This window comes from Trachinotus anak, unplaced genomic scaffold (genome assembly GCF_046630095.1).
Source record: "Trachinotus anak isolate AG129_WGS33_773 ecotype Australia unplaced genomic scaffold, CSIRO_AGI_Tana_v1 ptg000021l, whole genome shotgun sequence".
Classification (NCBI taxonomy): Eukaryota; Metazoa; Chordata; class Actinopteri; order Carangiformes; family Carangidae; genus Trachinotus; species Trachinotus anak.
In genome coordinates this window covers 19,569,812-19,595,033 of record NW_027273872.1, presented here as the reverse complement: position 1 = coordinate 19,595,033, position 25,222 = coordinate 19,569,812, and the positions used below count along the sequence as shown (strand labels likewise).

The following is a 25,222-nucleotide window of genomic DNA, read 5'->3' as shown; positions in this document are numbered from 1 at the left end:
CTATGAATAGCTTACTTCCTCCACGACTAGTTCCTGGAAATATGATGTAGTTTGTCAGGCCAAAAGCTGAAAACCTGAACCTGAAGCTTATCTTGATAGAGTTATGGGTTATAATTACACAATGAAATAATTATTTGAGTTTTATTTTGGCTCTTTGAGGCGGTCACATCCGGGTAACACTGCCACCTGCTGGCTAAAGGCGCTACAAAGAAAAACTTGTCCACCCAGGTGACTATAGAGATATATATATATATACATATATATATATTTGAGAGGGAGAGAAATGTCGCCAGTTCGGACTGTGTATGTGCCCCGGTTTGACTCACAGCAGGGCTCCAGTCACCGAGATGAGCCACCGCCCCCCTCTCAAAGTCCGAGGGAAAAGCGCGGCAACAAGCGGGCTAGAGGTGAAAAAAGTCGGCTAGTTTTAAAAATCAAATTACCAAAGCTCGGCGCAAGCACTTTGTCCAAGAAGAGGGCGACGAAGGAGGACGAAACACCGGGAAGATGGACGTTGGAGCCCGCCCTAAACAAACCCAAGACAGCTGTGATCGGAACAGGAGAACTGCAGGGTGAGGTAGCTGCTAATGCTAGCTCAGAGGGTAGCTAGCTGCTAGCTGCTGCTAGCTGCTGCTAGCTGCTGCTAGCTGCTGCTAGCTGCTGCTAGCTGCTGCTAGCTGCTGCTAGCTGCTGCTAGCTGCTGCTAGCTGCTGCTAGCTGCTGCTAGCTGCTGCTAGCTGCTGCTAGCTGCTGCTAGCTGCTGCTAGCTGCTGCTAGCTGCTGCTAGCTGCTGTTTTGGATCAGTGGTTTATATTGGGAGCGCACAGAAAACGTGGCCAACTATGGTTGTCTTTTTTTGTTTTTTTTTTTGTTTTCTTGTGAAATACTGACTATTTTCACCCCACTTGGCCACTAAAAGTCAAAAGATAAACCGAACTAATAAGAAAAAATCTCTCTGGTAAAATCAGTCATAACTCATGTTTAAACAAGGGTCATGACCTGTATTGTGGGGTCAGAAACTAGAAAGGACAGGAACTACTGTCCTAATAGTATTCCTGGAGCATTACATCAATCAAGTTTTTTTGAGATTTTGTTTCAAATAAACTAAAGGCTTTTGAGGAGAGTGTTCGTGGTGTTGTGCACAGGCCTGCATTGAATTGTATTCATTAGCTAACATCGACCAGCTTTTACAAAGCTGGCAATACGAAGCTTAAAAAGCTATGAACCAACACACTGTAGTGTTTGTAGACACTGCCAGGAGGAGAAATCTCATATTCACATTAAGTTTTTTTGTTATCAGGTCCCGGCACAGATTCTGATGCTTTCTTTTTCTCCCAGAGACCAACTCTCAAAGCAACAGATGAGAAGAAAAAGGTAGGCCCTATGCGTATTATACAGCGGCATATTATAAAGAGTAACAGGAGAAAACACTGAACAATGGAAAAACTTTTGATGTCCAGTTGTGTTGAACTCCAAATGATTTTGGGTTCCATGTAAAAAAAAAAAAAAAAAAAAAATCATGTCAGTTCCTTTAGACCCGCTGAATATCAAATCTCCTAGTCATCACTATATGACTTATTTCCCCTTGAGCTTATTGGAGATTATATTTAAGTGTGTAGATGACAAGAAGCGGAAGGGTGGGCTGTGACTCCCACTCTTCAAAATAAAAATAAAATAAAAGCATTTCTGTGGGCACTCAGCCGAACTGCATATTGCATCGTCTTGCAGCATCTTTGATGTAAACATTAACCATTCGTGCCACAGTTGCTTCAAGGTTAAGTACCAGTCACAGTCAAAAACTATTTAGAGCCCACTCATTGGCTCTGATGGATGGCATATATACAGTATGTGATATTTATCTGTTTATTTTAACATTTTAATAACATGTCGGTATGTAAATATGAATTTAATTTAGACTTCAGTATTGTATTTTAGTACTAACCAGTACAAGTCAAAATGAGTTCGTGTTCTGTGAAATCCAGTGAAAAGTCTGGCGATAGTGACATATTGACAAGTCGCAGTAGGAAAAACACCGGTGTGAATAATAATAACAATTGATGATGGCTGACTTCTATGTAGCACACTGCCATCGCTAATATCAGTCACACCTGTGCTCTTCCTACTACTATGACAAGTCAAATTGTTGGCCTTTTGATAAAACCACAGTCTGCTCCCCCTCATCCACCATACAGGCACAACATGTGCATTGTATCTGCTGTACCCATGAACTAGACTACCAAGCTGTTTTATTCCTCCCTCTTTCTTTTCCTGGGGATGTAACACCTGTCCTGGATAGGCCAAGCTGACAGTTCTTAGGACCATCTCCAAGATGCTGGAGGAGAACCGGCTTATCAGACAGAGACTCATCGCCCTCAGCCAGACCAAATGATGCTGCACTAACTGAAATAACTGGTCCCTGTTCAGTAGTCTATCTAAAAGACATAATTGTTTCTCCACATCAGTGTTTGGATTAGTGGATATATTTAGTTTCTTAAGCATGCAGTGTTAAAAATCAGCTTTACCACAAAGCACAGTTTGGTGGTTCATCTGTATTTGTGCGCACTGGTAATGTGTTGTGAGACCATAAAGCAATTGGAAGAAGAGTATTTCACACTAAGTTCAATGGACAATGTTATTTTATTAAAAGAGTCAATTTTCAAAACCTTGTGCTAATTTATTTGAACTATTCTGGTATTACTTTGCATCTACAAAGGAAGCAGCTTTGAGCGTAGGTGGAGACTGTCGGAGCAGTATGGTACATAATGTTGTAGTGTGTACTGTAATGTTTTCCCCTCTCACAACAACAGTTGCTAACCAAAATAATATGTACACACGAACCATATGATAACACCACAAACAACTTCCTCAAAAGATACAAACTTGTGTTGCATGAGATTTAATGGTTTATTTGTGACATTGAGTGGATCTGCAGTACAGCATGTTGCAGGAATTACCATTTGATTATCTCAGAGAAAACTCTCTTAATTATCCACCAGAGGTCACCACTTACTCTGGTATCAATGTCTGCTGTGGTAGTTTTCATTTACTGATCACACAACACTGTACACTGTTGGCCTATAGAAATGTCACAAGCCAATTTATGGTAGCATAAGGAAATAAATAAAGGTGTCTGTCTGTGGTATAAAGTGTGGTAGTACTGTATTTTTCACAATCAAAAAGTGGCCCATGATGTGCCTTTATCAACTAAAGAATATTTCCCTCTGATTAAGTAGTTGAGTGCAGTTTGTCTTGAAAGCTAAAATAATTTAGCATCTTTTATGCTTACAAAAGCTGCTACTTTGTGAGCCACTGTTACCAAAATGAGTAAGAGTGTAGAAGATTATGAGGTTGACAAGCAGCAACCGTTATTTGGGTAAATTTAAGACTCTGAAAAGTAAAGAATATAATGATTTATTTATTAACATAATATTTCATAGCATGTTGTCATTGTTCAGTTTCAGAATTTTTCATTAATAAAAAAAAAGCGTTGAATAATATAAAATAATGGCATTGACCTTAAGTTGTTCACTAAAGGTTTCAGTGATGAATGTGCCACCAGAGGTTTCAGGTTTCCTCCTTTTATCAGGATTTATATTAGTAAATCAACTTGAGAGCAGCATATGGCTGTGATTATTTTAACTGTAAAATAATTGTTGTTAAACCATGGACAATTTACTTTAAATTGTTCTGCAGTTTCTTAATGTTTTGATTGATGAGCCTCATTGCCTCTGTGTTTGGAGACCAGTTGCTTTACCCTTTTCTTCCCTGAATCACAACATGAGAGCCTTATCAGACTTCTCACCAAAGTTCACAGAAGTGTTGCCTCTGTAGGTTCAGTATGTGCTATAATATAGAGCGCTTGATGTTGTTAGATAATGTACCACCCATATTTACTGCAGCTGCAAGTATTTTAACACTTTAAAAAAACATCTGTTGCAGCTTTTGAATTTTTATAGGATTATCAGATTGCTACATTTAAGATAGTGTGATAGCGTTTTCCTGGTATAGCTATATGATCTTAAACCACTATACCATAGAATAGATATAATCAATGTTAACATGTTTCATCTGAAACTGCAGCTTATCTTGTGAAAAGTTGACAAATTACACCCTCAAACTACTTGCTTTTTTAAAAGTTCCTGCAGCAAAAACTGCAAAAACCGAGCTGCTTTGAACAACATATTGTTTAAAATATGATTTGGAACATTATCTGTTCCCTTTATGTAAAGCAACTACAAGCAGCTTGGACGTACTTAGCTTTGCTACATTTAACTTGTGTGAACATAGAAAATTAAAGATGCTTTAGCTCTGTTTCAGAAACAAGTCCTCAAGTTTGTGGGCTGATTTGCTCTGCAGCAAGTAGAGCTGGTGGTTCTGAACAAGTAAACAGGCGGTTTATTGCGAGTATTTCTGCAGCATTGAAAATAAATTAATGTTGGGATGGTGATTAGCACTTAAACAGGCCTTTTAATCAGAACTGCGGTCTGCAAGGAGACTGGCAGACTGTGGCAGCTGTTCATCTGCATTGTTTACATGGACAGAGGCCCCAGGATGTTGAGCAGTTTGAAAGAAGCTGGTGTTGTTCAGGACCTGTTCAGAAAATAAGGAATTTAGCAGAATCAGGAGATGTGGTGGAGAGATCAATAAAAGGCACTGAGCTCCGTGCACAATATGCTGTGTATTACGTATTGTTTAGATTTAGCTGTGAATTCATGTTTACATAAAGTTGCCTTCTGTTGTTGCAACTCTGAAATGCAAAGCCTCTGTTTGGACTCTAAGCAACTGTCTGAACTTAGTTTGTATTTTGGGTTTATTCAAATTTTGGCAACCTAGATGGTGCTTCTCATGCATTAACACATTCTCTACCACATCCTGACTGATAAGGCTGAGTGTGAGAAACAGGACTTGATAATGTCAGAAGAGTTGAGGGCTGTGTTGTTAGACAAAAACTGTTTTAAGTAGAATGCCAACCACCTGTCAGCTGAGAGCAAAATAACTAGCAGGTTAGGTAGTGATAACGTTTCACCTTCGGTACTCTGTCAGCAAGATTTAATGTGCTGTGTAATTTTGATGAACCTTTTTCAGTTTAGTTCACAGTCACATCCAGAATCTCCACCAGCAGCCAGTTGCATCTTTTTTTGTCTCTTTCATAACTGCAACCTCTAAACAACCTCTAAACCCAGAACCTTCTCGCTGTGAGGCGAGAAGGTTTCGAACCCAGGACCTGGGGCCTCTCTGTGTGGCGTTTGGATGTTCTCCACATGTCTGTGTGGGCTCCCTTTTTCCCACAATCCTAAGAAATGCACATTAGATTAATTGGAGATTCTAATTAACCTAACCATAGGTGTGAATGTGAGTGTAACTGGTTGTTTGTCTCTAAATATCAGCCCTGTGATAGACTGGAGACTTGAGACCCTATAGGATAAGAGGTGTAGCTAATGGATGGATGGATGATTATACATGTGTACAGTTGTAAATGTGTAAATTTTTATATCTAGTGTATGATTTATCATCATAGAATTAATGGTGAACTTACCTTACATTTTTTGGCCACTATGAAGCAGTGCAACAATCTATTAACACAACATTGACATACTATCACCATATAAAGTTGTTATGGAATAACTTAAGTCCAGATTTTATTTAAGCTCTGTTTTGGTCTCTACAAACTCCTGAGTGAAATATCTGCTGCTAAATGCTCCACTATGTTCACCAGCTAGTTGCTAACTCTGTCTGTTCTTTGGTTCTGGGCTGGTAGTGTACAGTACATTTGTTTTGGCCTGGAAAAAACTGATGAGAGCAATAACAGCAAACAAAAACAGTAAAGCTGGTGATTGTAACACAAAACAATAAATTATAAGACCCCACAATGATGCAGAAAGTGGTACTAGAAAGTGCCATAATAATTATCTGTGGGTTTGACATGGAGTTACCGCCTTTACATTTCATCCATTGTTAGTATAACAAGACTAACAGTCTAAAGCCATGCTAGCCGCTCCTTAAGACTCTATATTGGCATGTTGGTGCATTGAGGTAAATGCTAACAATATTTAGTAGTTAGACTCTAATAATAGAATGATTATAGACTCACCAATGTCATTAGGATTCATACTCTGGGAATGTCTATACAAAATGTCATGACAATCTAAATAGACGTCGAGATATGTCAGTCTGGACCAAAGTGGTCGACCAACTGACAGGCCGAGATTGCCATCGCTAGCAGCATGGCTAAAATATTGAAATCTGAAATCTAATCATTCAAAATCCCCTTGGCTTTTCGGTCAGCATGGTGAATGGAAATGCCTAGAATATAAACCTTTTTTATTAAATGTTCCACTTAAGATTTAGTTGTAATTTATTCACTTTTTCCCTCTTCTAATGTTACTGTTTGTCAGAAGAAGCAACCACATCATTTTTTTAATGTATCTGGTTTTACAGCATGTAACACTTTACTTTCTTTTATCACTGTAAAGAATTTAATTAGCATCATGATATTAGGTAAACCACAATGTGATTATTGTGTCTCCTGTGTTTTATATAGATAGCAGCTCCTTAAGAGCATTGAATTATATTCACTGACAGCAGAGTTCAGGGTGTCGAAATCTTCAGGAAAAACAAACCCTGTCACAGAGTTTCATCAGCCTTAATTGAGTAAACAGGCAGCATCCCTTTCCAAGCCAAGAGCAAACTGCTGCAAAGTGTTAAAATAATTTGTCTCTTTCAGTGTTGGTGACATCTACAGCATACATAACAACAACAACAACAACAACAACAACATAAGATATAGTCACAAACTGAACTGTCCTACAGACTTGAAAATGCAAACCATGCTATATAAAAATTACAGTCACTTATCAATTTTGCATCTCTTCAGAATGACGCAGATGTAATTTTCTTTTCAGTCTCAAACTGACTTTGTTAATTGAATAAGTGATAAGAATGTGTAGTTCCACAACTCCCACGTTATATTTGTCATTGGGAGCATGTCAGCATGCTGACACTCGAAGTACAGCCTTTGCAATGAAGTTCTCTTTTTATGCATCAACATGTTTAATGTGGTTTATCAACTAATACGTTTACATATACAACCTCTATTTTAATCCTCGGGCAGCATCAAGTTGTAAATCATGAAATACTATATTCTGCACTATATTCCAAGCAGCCAGTACTCACGCTACCCTGGAGGAGCTGCTGAGCCATGTGGAAGGACTCAGTGTCACTTCCTGAGCGATGGTGATGATGATAACTAACTTTTGCAGTTGTTGTTGTTGCAAGATCACATTACGGAGTGTTTTTGTGGTTTGCTTTTTATTGTAAATGTGGTTCAGAATTAAAAAGTTTAATTGGGCTACCAGACTATCAGGTTATACCAGACAATCAACAGAGAGATACTGTATAACATGCAAATTTCACATTAGCATAACTGTGATTTGTTGTAGTGAGACTGGGATTTAATGTAGCTCCAGTGCTTTCATGAGTCAGGGGATTAGTCTAATTTGTTGTGGCTTTTTTAATATTATGAGGAGACATGCAACAAATGACAGTGTGTGGAAACACAATGAAGCCAATGAAAGATCCATCACCTAACCATGAAGTAATAATTGCATTGACTGAAGGGCCTGAAGTAGCAATGATAAGAAAACTACCTCCAGCATCCCAGGACGTAATTACCCTTTCAGATTGACGCTGGTTTCCCTTTGGTCCTCACAAATAGCAAGACATAATGTTTGATGCATTCATTATACTTGCACTGAATAACCATGTTATGCTGAATTACTTGAAAACTAAAAAAAAACTGCATAGTAAGGCTACTTGTGCTGTGCATACTTTTATTACCTCAGTTTCATTGTGATAGTGCTACCACCCTGTAGCTCAGTTTTCATTTTCTTGGCAGTCTGGAAAAATTTGTAAATATAATTTTATAAAAGCCTAATCAGTGCCCACATGAATGCAAAGTGTCACACTGATTAAACCTCAAGTGAAATCAATGGTGTTTTATGGGGCTGATATTCTGACTTTTTTTTTTTTTTTTTTTTTTTTTTTTTTTTTTTTTTGGGTGTGTTTTCGATGGTCGTACACGTTAATACATAGAGCAGGACTGCAGTTTCAGAAAGCACACTCTAACCACTGTGCAGAGTGCACAGTAAACAAACAGTTTTGGGAGTGGTGGGTGTCAGCTTTATAACACAGGGCTCATTTGAAGGCATGCAGGCCAAAATGCACCCCAAATAAACTGTTCTCCTTAGATTTGGGAAAAACATCGTAAGAGCTCATTTTACTTTTCACTGTAATCCATCCTGCCCTATACTTACAACGACATTAAACATCAGTTATCTTGAAGTTGTCCGTGGTTGTGCCTTTCTTTTTTTTATGGGTAGTTTATTTTGACTGTCTCCAGATGAAATATTGATTTGGTCTTGATTGGCCTGTGATGGCTACAGTGAAAAAAGCTTGTGGGTTGTTGTGTGTACTAGTGTGTTTTGAACATGATGCTGTATGTCATGGAGACAATGGCTAAAGTAGGAGCAAACTAAAATTGTTATTTTAAATTAATTGCCTCATATGACATTCCTATATAAGACACCAAGTTGTGGAGACCATGATTTTCTACGCAGGAATATTCAGCACAACTGTGGTTTTTTATTTTCTGCACCCTGTGAAGAGAACAGTGTGTGGCTGATGATGATTCAAGACAAGTGATGGACTTTAAAATGTTTGTGGGCTTTGTTTTGATTTTGAGAACAACAACAATTTTAAGCATGTTTTTGAATATGTGTGTGTGTATAATGTAATACTCCACACTGTTGCCAGCACAGCTAATGTAGGTGAAGCGAGGCGGAAGAGAAGGCAGTGCTAATTGGTGTTTGGAGCTGAGGATAATGGCTCTCTGGTCCACTGCTGCTCTGCCCCATACAGAGACACTGACTTTGTAACCTTTGGTTGGATGGTCAGGTTGCACCAGCTCTGCGTGTCTTTCCCCCCAGTGGACAGCAGGGAGCTCATTGGTGTGGTTGCTGGAGGAATTATGACAAAGACAGATTACACTGGTGGCAGATTTTAGGGAGCTTGTTGTGCACTGCTGGATCGCCCTCAAATTATTTAAAAAACAGGCTACCTTTAGTTATTTTCAACTAACTAGAAAAAGCTAATGCTCCAACATGTCAATACTCATATTCTATGGATGATACTGCAACAATAATACTCTAATAATGATGGTACTCTACTGCTGAGACCAAGTTTGAATTATATTTGTTCATTCAAGCAAAACAATATTATTCAATTTAGTTTTTCTCAGTATTTTCCCATAGCCTGTCCCAGTATTGAGTGGGAAACTGCAATGATACAATATGTTTTATTTTAGGATAAGAAATCATTGCATTTTTGCTAATTACTCAACAATGTATGCATATACAATTAGAAAGTTAACTAAATAAACCAAAAATATTCACAAACATAATCTGCAACACGATGACATGGTCTTAAATCCCAATTAAAAAGGATGAATTATTATCAAAATAGCAATATGGCCAAGTACAATATCCAACCCTAACCCCAAATTTTTTTGATAAAGGTCAAATATGTCTCAACATACCATTTAAAAAAAAGCATTGTGGTGCTACAAAAATGCTCCAGTCTTCAAATCATTTTCTCCAGATGTAAAGGAACATGCAGAAAAAAATCACATCATCATTTAAAAAAAAAAAAAAAATCATTCTATTTTTTATTAAAAATTAAAACACAAAATGACCGACATGACAATTACAATCTGCTAAAATAATGGCAATATGTGTCATCATTTTTTCACCATTGTCTACCTACTACCTCTGAGTTTATGCAGCAAAATGGATTCTACAGTAATGTAGTTGTTTTCATCTTGTGCCAATAAGTCTTTATCTTGTAAACTCTGCACTTTTGTTTAAATGTCAAAGATGTACACGCTCACACTCACACACGCCATGTGTCTGTGCACTCCATAAACCTCTGTAGGGAGCAGAGTGAAATGTCAGAGAGGCCCCTTAATTGATTTGCATGTGTTTACATGAAAGTGAGCTCATGGTGTGCGAGCACTTTGGTTCATATGGAGACTAATGATGTTGAGGCGCTGGGGAGTCGAGCCCCTGCTGCCACTGTAATCCTGCTGATTACAGAGAGCGCGCAGTGTCTCTGAGGGCTGATCACAGAGCTCTGGACAGCACTCTCCACTCACTTCACAGGTGGCCTTTGTGTGTGTGGGCATCTGTACATGAGAGAGACGCACAGACAGGAGATTATATGAGCAGACTATAGGACACAACATGCAACGAGCACATTAATTTTGCATCAGCAGCTCTTCATGTCTCTCTTTGCCTCAGTGAACTCTGAATCTCTCTCTGAATGCTATTCTATTCATCTAACATCCAAGCACCTCTTGTCTGATGCTCAGGAGGCTGCATTTCTTTCAGTGATGACTCCCATCAGTGAGCAGTTAGAGGCAGTGTTTAGGAAGGGCAGAGCTGCTGTTCCACTTCTCATGATGTTTCCTAATACTCCAGAGCCCTACAGGTATGAGCTTCAAACAGGCACGAGACACCCCTGTCTCCACCGACAGAGCAGAGACTGGGACTAATCGCAGCGGGCGCCATACACCTCAGGAAGGTAGCAATTTTCCGTCATTACCGTTAAATCCTGGTTAAAAGAACCGGATTCCACAGACCTAATTACAAGGTGTTAATAATAACAATGTAATGACAGTCATCTTAAGGCCTGCCCAAAACCCTAATCCATCTCCCAACTGACTCTCTCACATTTAAGTGTGTGCTTGCTGTACGGTGATGTCTGAAATTTAAAAGCACCATGATGCTTATTGATTGCCATTGTAATTATGACCACAATTGGTCCTGCGAGTTAGGGCTTGAATTAGGAGCTCTGTCAGCCTTTTGTTAAGAGCAAATACAGCTCTTCAGATGCCACACTGATGCTTTTCATCCCGCTGCTGCCGATGCTCTGAGGCACAGCCAGGCCAATCCACCAGCCTAATTGTAGGATGGGAGAGAGTTTAGCAGACAGCGGATTGATTTGCATTTATTAGTAGGTTGTCCCACAAAATACCCAGCCTCAGTCTGATCTCAAATTTTTATCCATTTTTTCCTGTGCTTTCAACGTCAAACACTGAGTTTGCTTTTTTTTGCAGAGGAAATAAAATAGCGTGTTGCTGTCAGTAATTATGATAAAACCTAGTGAGCTGTTTTCAAGAAACAATCTTCTCCCTGTGTAATTACTGCTAAACGAGGCTGATGTGTAGCTGATGTGTAGCTGACCTGCTGTCTTGTTGGGGGAGTGGCACCGCAGGCATCCCGTCCAGAGCACCCCAAACACACCGTCCAATCACAAGTCCTCCCCCAACCCCGGGATCAGGACGCATCATTCCCTGAAAGTCCCGGGTGCCTCCCCAAAGTTTTCCCAGCTCCAACTTTGTCAACTTTGCGACAACAAGTTGCTCCGAATTTCTCTCCGTGTGGACTCTGTATGTTTGCACTCCGTGACAGAAAGTTATGTGCTTTCCGGACTGGAGTTAGATATCGATCCCCAGAAAAGAGAGCATGCATTCCCCCGGAGACTGGAGAGATGAGTTTTCCGCGGACGAGGATGTACGACCGGCGCGGCCGCGGAGGCGCACGGCGCAGGTGTCCCGCCTGCCCTTCAGCGTGGAGGCGCTCATGTCGGACAGGACACCGCTGAATGCGCTGGACGGGGAAAAGGGAAACGACGCTTTGAATGATGAGCAGGCGAAAAGGCCGGACGAGTTTCCTCAACAGTTACTATCTATCAAATCTGAACCATCGGAACAAGGGGACGGTGTGTCTTGGATAACCCGCCCCATAATGCTGTCCACACCACCCCGTAAGTGTCCCGGGGTTTGTCTTGAATTATTTATCATAACGGATTTTGATACGTGTTTAGATAATGGATTTCCGTCTTTGACTCCTTGGTTAATCTGAGGCCCCAATCTCACACGTTTCGGATGTGAATAGTTCGCATCTGGCTTTAAGTTCATTCCTGATCATTTTAAAGAAATAGGCATAATTCTAATAAACGTGGAGATCAGTATGCATTTCAGTAAAATATACATATGACAGGCCAAAGAATAATAGTTAATGTTTTAAATAGGTTTTGCTATCTTTTTTGTTTCTTCATTTGTTTTGTTTTTTCTATTTTCGTTTTATTTTATAATTAATCGATTATCATTTAGTCTGTCTATTAGTCTATAAGTTTACATTGATATAAAATGGAGAACAGCAATAAACAAGCACTTTGAGAAGCAGCAAACAGGGAAGGTTTAGTGTTTTTCCTTGATAATTAAATCAAATTGTCATCAGTTTTTGTTTTTTTTTTTTTGTTAGCTGATTAACTGAATAATCAACTAACTGTCTCAGTCCTTATTTAGTTATCCTTATATTAAACCAGTTAAATAATGTATTACGGTTTAAGTGGACACACATTTTCCTCATGTCCTCCAGGGCAGCTCAGTCCAGCAGTCTGCTCCCTGAGGAAGCACAAAACCAACCGCAAGCCTCGCACTCCCTTCACCACCACACAGCTCCTGGCCTTGGAGAGGAAGTTTCGTCAGAAGCAGTACCTGTCCATCGCCGAGCGGGCCGAGTTCTCCTCCTCCCTGTCACTGTCTGAGACTCAGGTCAAGATCTGGTTCCAAAACCGACGAGCTAAGGCCAAGAGGCTCCAGGAGGCTGAGGTGGAGAAACTCAAAATAGCAGCTGTTGTTGGACCCAAGACTGTATTGCACCCAGGCTTCTCGTCCTTGAGTTTCCCCCTCAGTGTTAACCTGCAGGCTGGTTCAGCAGCACTCTATGGACTGGGCTGCTCCTACGGCCGCAGCCCCATTGTCCCTGCTGCACATCTGGCCATGTACGCCTCACAGGTCGGCTACAGCCTGTTCCACCTCTCCTGAGAGGAAGCAGCATTATACAAACAAAGTGCTGTGGATCTGGGTGGGTGTGTAAAGGAATGACGCGGGCAGATCATTGAGTTATGCACCTTATGAGAGACTTGTCTACAAAGGATCTGAGCTTGAGCAGAAGCTTCTTGATCAAGGAGAATTTATAAATGTCCTTTGACTTTTTTGAAAGAGACTCGAGGGAGGGACAAGGATGCAGCACCCAGTGGTCCTCCTTTGATGTTTGTAAATGCTGACTCAGCACAGATAATGAATGGAATATTGATTAGGCCACGTGTGTCTGTTTATTGTCCTGAATACCAGATTACAAATAGTGTAACATTTTGATTTGTCTTTTCTGCTCTTTTTGTATTTCCTGGATGATTATTTTTCACTTGTTAGCCTTGAATATAAAGGGTTTTTTTTTTACTCCTTTGAGAAAAATAACAGGCTACAGTTGGAGAATGACTTTTTGGTCAGGTGAAGTGCATGCTTGCATGAAAGCCAAAGTATTCCCAAGTGACACATATTTATTTATGATAGCCCTTGGATTCATATATTTCATGATGCTTATCTACATTTTTAAAAGTTAATATTCTTTGTGTTTGACATTAAATTAAAGCTTTTCGTTAACCCTCTATTTTGTTCTCTTTGCTTGTTTGTGGCATACATACACAGTGGTGATCTCAGTCACTTGGTGAGCTAACGCCAGCTTGCCTCAAATGCATTTGTCTCATGACACACAACATTAAATATGTGTTTCAGCTCTGCTTCTGACATCCAGCTGCTTCGTCTTGTGTACTCCTCATCCACCAGAAGGCTCTCCATGGTTCTCACCCCATTCTGTGTCTTTTCCACAAATGCTCAGGGTGGTTAGAAATTACAACACTAATGTTCCCAGGAAAACAAGCATTTTGAGATCTCTTGTCTCTGCTGTCGTCAAGTAAAGGCTGATGTTACTTTCCTTCCTCTCACTGCACTGTAAACCCAACTGGATTGTTCTCTGTTGACATTTAGTGTTATGGATTCCCTTTTGAAATGCAGCTTCTCTCAACATAAACCATAATTTCCCATGATCTTTCTGTTTGCAATTGGCCCTTTTCACAACATTAAAGAAAGCACAGATGTTACTAATAACACTTTCTGTCCCAGTAAGACCTGACAGACTATGATTAATTTTATTCATTTCTCTTGTTCCTTTTCTTACAGTTACATATCATAATGCCGTCTGTGAAAAAGACCAGTGTAGCTGGATTTCTAACTCTTGATCATAAATGGTTTAGTTCCATCTTGGAACATCAACTTTTCTGGCCCTCCTGCTCCCGTGTGGATTTATTGCTCAACAAAGTACGCAAAACTTTCCATTTATTGAGATTAGAGCTTTAGTTGAGTCATAATAATTTATGAAAAACCCATTTGTATTTTACATTATGTAAGCTGATTAGTTGGCCACACTACAACAGTAAATCATTCAGGCTTAACAACAGAGTAGCAATCTTAAATGCTTAACATGGAGTTGCTCTGTGATCGTGCACTCAACTGCTCCAAGCCAGCTTTGTCTTTATAAAACAATACACCATCATTTGCTTTGAGGAGAATGACTGTAACACTATGGCTCAATCATCATGTTTCATCTGGGTGCTAAAGTCGGTTTCCTGTTGAAACTTTACATTGGGTTTCTGTATTCATTAATCAAGGAAGCTTTGAAGTAAGGAAGTTGTGCATGGCGAACCAAAACATATTAGTCGAACCGCTGAACTATATAGTTTACTAATCTGCTTTAGAGCTTTACACGAGAGACTGTAAACATGGTAAATACTGTGTGCACCTCACATGTGCAATAGGTTAGGCTCCCCTGTATGTGTACCATATGGGTGGATGTTCATCAGAATGGCCCGAATTAGGAGTTTTTTTGCACTCTTAGAGCCAAATTTCCTCTAAAGATGTCAAAATATGTTTTTAAAAATGGATGTTTTCTGCAAATAGCACATCTCACATTGTCTTAACTGCAAACGTGTTTTCATTTTGCTCTTTGACAGCACAGAGGTAGAGATTTGTTCATTTGATGTAAGCTGTATTTTTAAACTGTATACTTTGAGTGAACTTAGTCTCTCTGTGAACTTTGTAACACAGCATTATACCAGGCTGTCCCTTTGCAGTCAGCGGTTTAATTGTCCTTGTCTCTGAATTCTGACTCCACAACACTGTGAAATTATATGTGTAGACTCTGTGATAACAGAACAGGGCATTATATGGTCTCTCTCTCTTCCTCTCTCCCTGTCTCCTTCTGTAAACGTAGAGAAAGCTTGTTTCCATTAGCACATATTTCACAGTCCATTTGCTCCCCTCCATTTTGAAATTAAACCCAGCATTAAGCTGATAGTGAGGTATTTAATAGCGTTGATTGCCCCATAGTCCCAGCCTCCAGTTTCAGATATTTTCATTGTGAAACCTTAGTAGAGGAAATCATCACAGCCAAAAATGGAGCAGCTGACCCCTGATAAACAAAGAGAAGTTGGTTTTTACAGTGATTAAATGCATAAATATAAAAACCATCACCACCATCAAAAATGCACAAAATAGATGTTCAGATCTGACAAAGAATGACATCATTTTATGGAAATGTACTTTTAGAAGTTACTTAAATACTGAACCAGCTAATCTGAGTTTCTCAGGCAGAAAAGTCAACGAGGGTTGTAATCATGCAAGCTTTATGATATCCTCTTCAAAGAGAGCTCACAGAGGCAAAAAGGATAAGTTCACATTTTTTCCCAAGTCTATTTTAATATAATACCCACATGCCCATATGGACATTAAAACAGTTTTTTTGGTTTCAGCAATCATCAGACAAAATCCACAGTTCTCGTTCTCTGCAAAAATGCTAGAATACATTTTTGCCAGTAACAAAAACAGTGGATTTTGTTCCCTATTCTTTACTTTCTCTTCACAGCCAGTAAGGATAAGAGCAACAACTGACAACTCTGATCTACATATGAGCATTATTAGTGGAAAAAATGTAAACCTGTCCTGAAAGGGTCTGCTTTTTTGCATTGATTTTCCCCATTATGTTTTGTGAGCTTTATTATTACTGGTCTGCCTCTAAGTAAGAAATCCTACATGTTCAGATCATTGAACAGACTTCAAAGAGATATCATCAGCATATCAGCAGACAAGACTTTTCTAACCTTAAGGTCTTGCAGTTCTCTCATAAATCCACAGGGTGTAGCAGCTTCCCAATTGTTGCCGTTCACTGATTTCAAAAAGGGCCATTCAGTCCTCACTACTCTCATATTAATAGACTTATTCTTGGCATTTAGAAGACAGTTCAGCACAGTTTAGGCTACAGAAAATCATCTTAGATGGAGATTTACATCTTATCTAGCTTGTAACTTACAGACTCTTAGATAATGTCTGTTTAATTCATTATGAGTGCCCTGGTGAATAAAAGATGAAATTCTTATGCATTGTTCCATTGTGCCGGTGGTAAATGGCACGAGTTTGGGGATTGGGGATTTCTAGAGTTCAGTGTTGCGGGGACAGAAGCATTTAGGTCCTTATACATGCATCATTGCAATGCAGTGTTGCATCATTCCTGTACAGATTGAGAATAAGACTGAGTCTGATTGAGAATCTCTCTCATTGTGAGAAATGCAGATATACATGATATTCACAATAAGCGGCCGTCTAATTAATTCTATCAGACTGGAATTTCATTAAACATGACTGTACGAGATTTATGAATCAATTTAACCGTTGAAAATGCATTTAAGGCTAAACAAAGCAGCTGGAGCCACTGAGTTAAAAGAAAGGAAGGGCCCGTTTGGGATTTCTCGCTGCCCCTCTCCCCTCCTGTCCCAGCCTGTTAGGCTAAACTGAGATTCATTTCACCATCGAACTGCACACAGGAGCAAATTTGAGATACAGTACGTGCTTCATTGCACAGCACAAAAACACACAGATTTGCGGATCACTTCTCACAAGTGTGGCAGTAATGTGAGATATGACAAACAAAAGAGGGGTGGGGTTGTACGAGAGTGAGAGGGGATTTCTATTTTTTTACCCCACACACCTCGCAGGCCAGAGGAGTAAGGCATTGACATTTGTGTTGTTTCGAAGTGCTGTAATTAGAAGCCCTGCTTTCATCTTGTCTTCAAAGCTGTGGAGCAGGTGTGTTTCCCTGAACAATCCCTGCTCTGTCCTCCATCGTGGCTGTGGATTTTCAAGCTCTGCATCTCAGAACGCCTCTTTTCTCCTCTGCTTTTCTGTCTCATTGTCATTCTGTCTCCTTATATTTCCTGTTAAATGAAAAGTAGAAAGCTAATAATAATCGTAATGCAATTAGGCACACAGTCATCCCTCACCACTTTGCTGTGAATTCAGTTTGTGTGCTGATCTTAATGGCAAAAGAGCGGCCTGCAGAAACTGTGGAGCAAGGCTTAGCCGTAGTAACAAGTTGACAGATTCCTTACTGGGAGAACTTGATCTTAACTGAAACACGCATGCTCAAACATACACACACACACACACAGGCAGTCCTCATCCTCAGAGTAATCCCACCTCTAGCAGTTTCTGTCTTTTGTTTAGTTCTTTCAACTGGTTTTCAAGAGATGTTTCCCTCAATCAAAAAACGTGACCTATTTAAACATAAAGACACACCTAAAAGCTTTGGCTTTGAGGTTATGAGAGAGAAAGCTTCCTCTGGGGTTATGTGTGTTTTTTTGTAGATCTGGGACACTGATGGCAACAAAGGGAAGAAGTCATCACAGAAATGAGAACAACACACTCCAGGATATTATTCTTTTTTTTAATATTTGTTCTAATATTTAAGGCCTTGAAACACACATACATTTTTTCACTCTCTTTGTCTCTCAACCTGTGTGTTTTTCTGTCTGCTTCTCCAACTCTCAACCCCTGTGGAGTTTTCTTTTTTTATTTCCAAGGGTGTTATTGTAGGAATGTGTTCTCACCCCCTACAAAGCACCGAGCCAGTGTTGAGTGCACTGATATGATTGTATGTGTGTCTTCTCTTGTGGAGCTTTAGAAGAACACATCTGGGCTGAACATTGGTGATGACCTCTGAGACTAAAGAACAACATGAAGTTGCATGCTAGTTACTGTTTATAGTTCTATACATTCAGTACATACTGTATTCTTTTTTCCAGATTAGTAAGACTGTAAAGTACCATCATTTTAAGAAGAGTTCTTTTTTATTTTGGTCTAAAGTGCCTCTTCCAGGTAGGATGCACCAAAGTCAACTGAATTAGCATCTCGCAGTGACATCCATACATTGCCCCGTGGGAGGTTTATACTCCCTGTCCGAGCCTTTTCAGAGCAGTGCCATCTGTAGCCTTCACTATTGTCTCCTCACAGATCTGTGTGTCCGCTCTCTCTCCTGAGATCCTATGAGTCATCAATCTCCCCCATGGCCTCTATTGTACTGAAGGAGACCTAGCCCTCCAACGCTCTCTGGTAACTTAAGAACACACTCACTGACATGAGATATGCAGCCAGATATTCAGAAATATGAAGACTGATCCACACAGACACTCGCCACTGAGATTATATACTCCAGATGTTCTGAACAGTGAAATCTGAGTTATGGCAAATATGGGAAAGAGCAGAGGTTATGACCACATTTCCATTTTTGTTGAGAAACAGTTTCTGCACACTGCATCATCCATTTCAAGGTCATCAACAGAGATGTTTATCTTTCTCATAGACAAACTAAATTTAGGCTGCAAGCTCCGTCTATATGTTGTGGTTTTATTTGAAGTTAGCAGACAGTAAAACAGCAGTTTGTGCTTAATTTTCTTTTCCATTCTCATTAAACATATACACATTTACCAGATTTAATAAGGCTAAATAAATATGCACCTTGTAAGGCATAGTTCAGCAAAGCAGGCTTAGCCCCTTGTCTGGTCACATATTGAACTATTGATAAACAGAAGGGGGGCTAAGCAGGGGAGCAGACTTCCAGATGGGACAATTAAAGAAGATAAACATAGCCCTCAGAAAAACCATCTCCACTTCCTGTCCTGCACTCTGTCTCCCCAGTGTTGATGTAAGTCCTTTGAATATAAATCCTTTTTAAACAGAGGGTGACAGCTGAACGTGTTTGTTTTGACCCCTTGTTAGCAGAGTGGCTCTTACGTATTGGTTGTTTTGTTGCTCTGTTGATCTGTCTGCCATTTTGGTCCAGACTGATTTATCTCAACAACTGTTGGATGGATTTCCATAAAAAATTTAGCAAATGCGTTCTTTTTCCCCAGGACATGAATCTTACGGACTTCTGCAATCCCCTGACTTTTAATACAGCGCCACCAACATGTCAAGCTTTTCACTTACCTTGCAAAGTTCCTCAACATCTGCCACAGTGAATGGATTGGCACCTTCCCTCCATCTCTACCACATAGATTGCCATGAGATTTGGTTCAGGTATTCACTGTGTCCCAGAGGAGGAATGGTTACATCTTTTTTGAACCCATAACTTTTCACCTAACAACATCAAAAAGCTCATCCGTCCCATAAATTTAAAATTATGACATTGCTATCAGCTTCATCTCTACTTTGTGTTTTGTACTAATTAGCCAATATTAACAAGCTAAACTAAGATGGTGAACATGGTATGCATCAAACTTGGTAAACAGCAGCATGTTAACATCATTGTGAGTGTGTGTCATGGCTGAGTGTCTTTACCATCACATCAAATTTAGGGTCCTCACAGTTGGACTCTGCTAATAAATGAGTTTTCCTAGAAAGCTCTTCTTATCATGCACTGGAGCGGTCACACAGGGGTAACTAGTGTAATGAATAGGAAGAGCTGGGTTCAAGCCCCCAAGCATCCACCCCGCTGTCATGTCCTTGAGCAACACACTGGATCTCTACCGGCCGCGGGGAGGCTGTTCTGCAGACAACCCCGACCTTTGACCTCAGTGTGGAGGAACAGCAGGGAAAAGAGGTTTGTCCTATGGGAGTCATATTACATTGTTACATGCACAGTAAGCCCTAAAGTGGCTTACAGCAGGTTACACGGGTTACAGCAGCATTTGGTCAGCTGGAGAAATGTGAGATTTTTTTTTTCAGCTCATTGCTTTATTTCCTGTCATGTAGCTGCTATATGAAAGTGAGAACAGATGGCTGCACGGGCTCCTCTCCTGGTCTGTTGTCGGTCATTCGACAGCGTTTAACTATGATAAGATTAAACTGTCAGGTAAAGGAGTCAGCTGTCCTCTCTTGTTTTACATCATCTCTCATTGATGATAAAAGTGAGGGAAAAGGCCTGATTTCTCCGATGGCTGGAGTGGGACACTGAATTACACAGTTCTGTGGCAGAGACAAGAAGTGACTAAATGTTTTTTGTTTTGACTCCGACCAAACGAAGGATCCAAAATTCTTGTTCCCACAGTCCTGCAGCTGTGTCTCATATGTGTGCGTGTGAGCATGTTTGCGTCTGCTCGTGCTCGTCTGGTCCCATCTGAACTTTCCAGAGGGTAAAAGAGGCTCCTGCTGTGCTCCTGTTTGACAAGTCCCTTCCAAAAATAGACCAGATTGTGTCTGCTGTCTGCTTCCCTCCTATGGAATTGAGACACGACACAGATGCACAGCCACAGCACCAACCTGCTGCAGTAATGAATGTTTGAGGTGTTTCTATTCCTGGAGTGTCAGAGTGAAGCCGTGCTGTCCTGACTCTTCTTTCTGGTCATGTCTTTTCCCCTGTTTATTATTATTACTAGTGTAATGACTCATTCATTGCATGACATGTCAGTCCTGCCTGCATTTATGTGGTAAACTAACTAACAGATTGAGACACTTATGTTTCTGCAGTTTAAAAGGGCTTTGAGACAAATTACTTGTGATTCTTCTTCTTAAAATAAAAACAACTCATAAAGATAGGTGATATATTTTTGTAAAATAACGCTGTCTACACCAACTTTGTTCTCCTCTATAGGGAAGATATTTATAATAGAATAAGAACCTCTTGGTCAGCACACTGAAAAGTACAAATGCGTTTCACAAGTTCACACAGGACAGACGAGGAAAGCAAACTGGAGATTTGGTCTCAGTGTTTTTTGGCTTCTAAGAAACACTCAACTCTGTTAAACTGCTTAACTTAAGTATTGTTTTTTTCACCCTCTGGTAATTTCACTACTCTACATTCTTGCCAAAAGAAAATTTATTTTTCAAACTCCAATCGAATGGTAAAAAATGAGTCAGTAATGTAATGTCATTCATTTTATTTGGATTTCAGCCTTAAGCCAGACTGACCCTCTGGTTAAAGCTAAAGAACAGCAGAAATTTAACATGATCTCCCCCCTCTAGCTACCTCTCATACTTCTCTCATATTTACAGAAACGATCATGTCAGGCTTGTAGTCTCCCTATGGCCTCTAAATATGTAAATTAAATCACCCAAATTCACCCTGAACAACAAAAAGTAATGGTTTCTGTGTCTGTCTAAGATTCAGCAGTTGTTCCCTCAAGGAGAGAGTGGCCTACAACTGCTTTAATGCTATTTTCTTATCATCCATTATGTCACAGTCTGCTCCCAGTTTCCTCCTAAATTCTCAAGCAGCCTTTTCACCCCGCCACCCTTATCTCCTCCTCTCTCCTCCCCTCTCCTCCTTCCTGCTCTTTCTGTCTCTCTGTTGGAGATGTTTGTTCAGCTTGTCACCGTGCCATCGCTTGAGTGGGATGTCTGTTGCTGAGTGGTCGTCTATACTATCCTCCCACTCTGTTAATCCCCCTTTCGGATGCACAGAGCAGAACCTGAAAAAATATGCCAGGCTTTTATATTCTCCTGGGAGTTGCCAGCAGTGGTTGTAGTTAGTGTTTACTCTTTGCTCTTCTGCTCCTGCCAGATACATTTTAATTAGTGGTTTACTGTATTTCATATTTACCGGAATTACAGCATTTAAAAAAAAAAAAAAAAATCTATTTAAAAAAATTGAGGTTTGAAATCATTCACATTATGTTACTCTCATAGTGTACAGCACACATTGATAGAGCACATTGACCTGTTTGAGTTTATGTAAAGGGTTCTCCAGTGATTCATTACTGTGAACTGAAACTATATAAAAGCTGTCTGTGTGATGATGCAACGTGTTTCCCTACCAATCTTTGGCAAACGATGTCACATGCTTTGTTTGTGATTTTCATTTGAAAATAGGAAATGATTCAGTTGCCCTTTAGAATATGTTGAAAATGGGGGGAAAAAAGAGTTTTGTTTTTGATTTAAACATGGCCTGGCAGACATGGACGTGAGCTCCTGTCCTCTCACGGTCAGTTTCCCAACACTGAGGCCAGACAGACGTATCTTCAGCGCAGGTGGAAAGAAACAACTATTTCACAGTTTCCCTGCACGGTTTCAGTAATCACTCTGCTCCTCTCTCCGTCTCTGTCAGTTCCTGCTGCTGATGTTTTGCTCTTAAAGAGATAAGACACATCTGCACTCCCCCCATAAGCTAGCTGATTAGCATTAGCATCATTGCAATTCACCCATGGGGCATCCTACCAGCATGAGCATTAACACTGGCATCATAAACAGCATGATCTCCGCTCAGAGCCGTCTCTGCCAGACAGCACCTCTCTCCAGCTAAGCTGCGGAGCGTGGCTCGAGTGGACATCACCCCTGTTGAAAATACCATTCATCCGCCAGCCTCATCCGCACCCAGCTCATTATTCATTGTATAATTTAATCTGCATTCACTGACTTGGCTTTGTACTCATTTAACATGCTTCACTGATGTTTTCAAGTGTGCCTCACTGACAGTCTGTTATCGGCCAGAGATGATGTTGATATGAGCAATTATGCAGTCAATACATCAAATCTGTCATTATTTCTCTGGAGGATTTGATCAGGACAAATTTCGCAAAGACACAGGTCAACTCATTTCCATTTTCGGCCCATCTCCAGTAGAGGTCAGCCCATGACACAGTATGACACTGCAAACTGAGCACATTCTGTAATATTTAGTTTAGATAATTTATGCAACAACATGGTCACTCTGAGTAGAACAGCCACAGATTAAAAAAAAAAAAAAAAAACAGAAGAAGGGGCAGTGGCTTGTGCATATAAAAGAGAGAGTGCAGTGACATGTGAAAGTGGATTAATGGGGATGTTGCTGTGTTCTTCTCATAATGAAGCCTGTTGCTTCTGCTCTACCTTTATGTGCAACAGTTTCTTGCTTTCACTCACTCTCACTTCCTGCCAATTACAGATAGCTGACAACTGAAAGGCCTTGACAAATGAAAGGAGCTCTCCAACTGGCTCCATTGGAGAGACGAATGGCAGCACAGCACAGCCAGCGGCCCGCAGCACATACAGTAAATAGAGCAAGGGTGGAGGAAGAGAGCGGAGGGGTGTGATAACAAAGAGGAATGAAGAGCAAGAGCAAACGAGGAGGAGGAATGCAGGGAATTGCCGCAAAGGACGAACACTAAAGGTCAGAAGATGTGTAAGGCGGTCTCCAGCAGAGGCTTATGTCGATATTTTTGAAGCTCTGGATGAAAAAGCCTCTTGGTAAAATCAGATATGTGCTCACATACTTTTTGAATTTCTTCTGGATTGCAAAGATAGCCTCCTCTGGCCCTCACATGAACAAATTTCCCCAGGACGAGTAAGTGTGTGTTGCATTAGTGCCCCGATGTGAGCTTGTCTTGTTGATCTCTCCCTTGTCTGTCAGTTAAAAATGAATATAGAGCATCTGTTTACCTCGCCAAGAAGACCAGACAGGGTCAAACTGAGCGACAGCATTTTTCAACATTCATGTCTGTCAGCATGTGACTGTACTGACGTACTTTGGAGTCACCAACACACTCACTCTCTGTTATGCGTGTGTCATGTGAGGTATTAAAAATGCATTAGGCTCTGGTGCAATTATGATAGCTCTCCCAGTTGTGAATAATACATATTTAATGGAGAGTAATACAGATTATTGCAAACAGTTTTTGTGATTGCCTTTTTAATTCCCCATGGTCCCGCCTGAAGAGACGGGGTGACAAGGAAAACATTAACTACATTAAAAATCCACTTTCACATGACCAGGTGTGCCTGTTTATAAGCAGCATGTGGCCACAGAGGAAGCTTCATTATAGATGTGACAGCAGTCTGACTTTGGTGATACTCATGGACTCTGTGATATTTACAGAGCATCCTTCGAGTCTCTTTCTTAAGTTGCCATTGCTTGATACTTACATAAGACTCTGTCTCTCTCCTTGCCCCTTTCTCTCTCTCTCTGTCTCAGCAAATCATTTCCCCAGGGCCAGTCATTAGCATCATCTGAAGTTGCCAAGTTGAATATCATTTCTTCGATGTGCCAATCTAAAAAGACAATATCGCTTTGAGAATCTCACAAGCTCCACTGGAAAAAGTAAAACAAGAAAAAAAAAAAAGGTAACAAATTCTCTGTGTCTACAGAGTGCAGTTGACATTGCAGGGACTCTGGGTTGGGCGCTGGAGCAGGTGATAGTTGTGCTGCACAACACACACACATCCACCCACACATGCACACGCACCCTGTCTTGTCGCCACCTCAGCCATCACTCTGAATGATGTCAGTCAAATTAATTGCTGTTCCCTTCCCGTGGCACGCTTGAGGAGGTTTCACAGAGGCAAGGACAGTGCAGGGCCCAGAGAAAGTGGGCTTTAAAGGACAACTGTGTGTGTGTTTGTGCAATAGAGAGAGAGAGACTCATCACAGTATTTACAGTTTTTCATATTTCTAATGAGCATGAAGTTAATTTGATTCATCCGTCCTCTAAATCTTGCTGTTTAATGAGAGTCGTTTATGACTGTAATCATTTTAAAATGTTCATCTGACAAGACTGAAGCAACTGTTTTACACCAAAATTCATCAAATTCAGATTTATATGATTGTGGAACATCAGGCACATCTACAGTTATTAATTTTTTTCAAAGTAAAAGCCATCACGTCCTTGTCGCTGCTCTGCTTTCCCTTCACACAACTACCCCAATCTCTCCCTCTCTCTCCCCCTTTCAAGTATCTAAGTAGATAAGGCGATGTAAGGTCTCGTGACAGGTGCACAAAAAGTTACTGAACCACTGAAACTGGTGTCTGCTTGTTTCAGGTACAACCCAAAGTTCATGTTTAGTTGTCAGGTTTTGTTTCAAGAGTCCAGTCAATCATTTGAGGGTGAAACACAACTTTAATGCAACAAATGACAGAAACAAAATCAACAGTAGGGATGATACTTTGTCATACCAGGCTATTCACGACTCCAGTTTGGCCCTTTCACTTTGCTAATGACGTCACCAGACTGAACACACACATGA

General features: G+C 40.3%; 2 protein-coding genes across 2 annotated transcripts; both read left to right on the top strand.

Annotated features, from left to right (window-relative positions):
- The first annotated feature begins 52 nt into the window (after positions 1 to 52).
- On the top strand, positions 53 to 2,662 carry LOC139605648 (uncharacterized). The gene is made up of 3 exons (XM_071457309.1): positions 53 to 572; positions 1,301 to 1,374; positions 2,297 to 2,662. Exons 1-3 carry the CDS (start codon positions 284 to 286, stop codon positions 2,387 to 2,389), a joined length of 456 nt encoding a protein of 151 aa, XP_071313410.1. The 5' UTR covers positions 53 to 283; the 3' UTR covers positions 2,390 to 2,662.
- Positions 2,663 to 11,401: 8,739 nt separating this feature from the next.
- LOC139605647 (homeobox protein MSX-2-like) lies at positions 11,402 to 13,571 on the top strand. The gene is made up of 2 exons (XM_071457308.1): positions 11,402 to 11,880; positions 12,498 to 13,571. The coding sequence occupies exons 1-2, from the start codon at positions 11,580 to 11,582 to the stop codon at positions 12,944 to 12,946; spliced, it is 750 nt and encodes a 249-aa protein (XP_071313409.1). The 5' UTR covers positions 11,402 to 11,579; the 3' UTR covers positions 12,947 to 13,571.
- Positions 13,572 to 25,222: the final 11,651 nt, after the last annotated feature.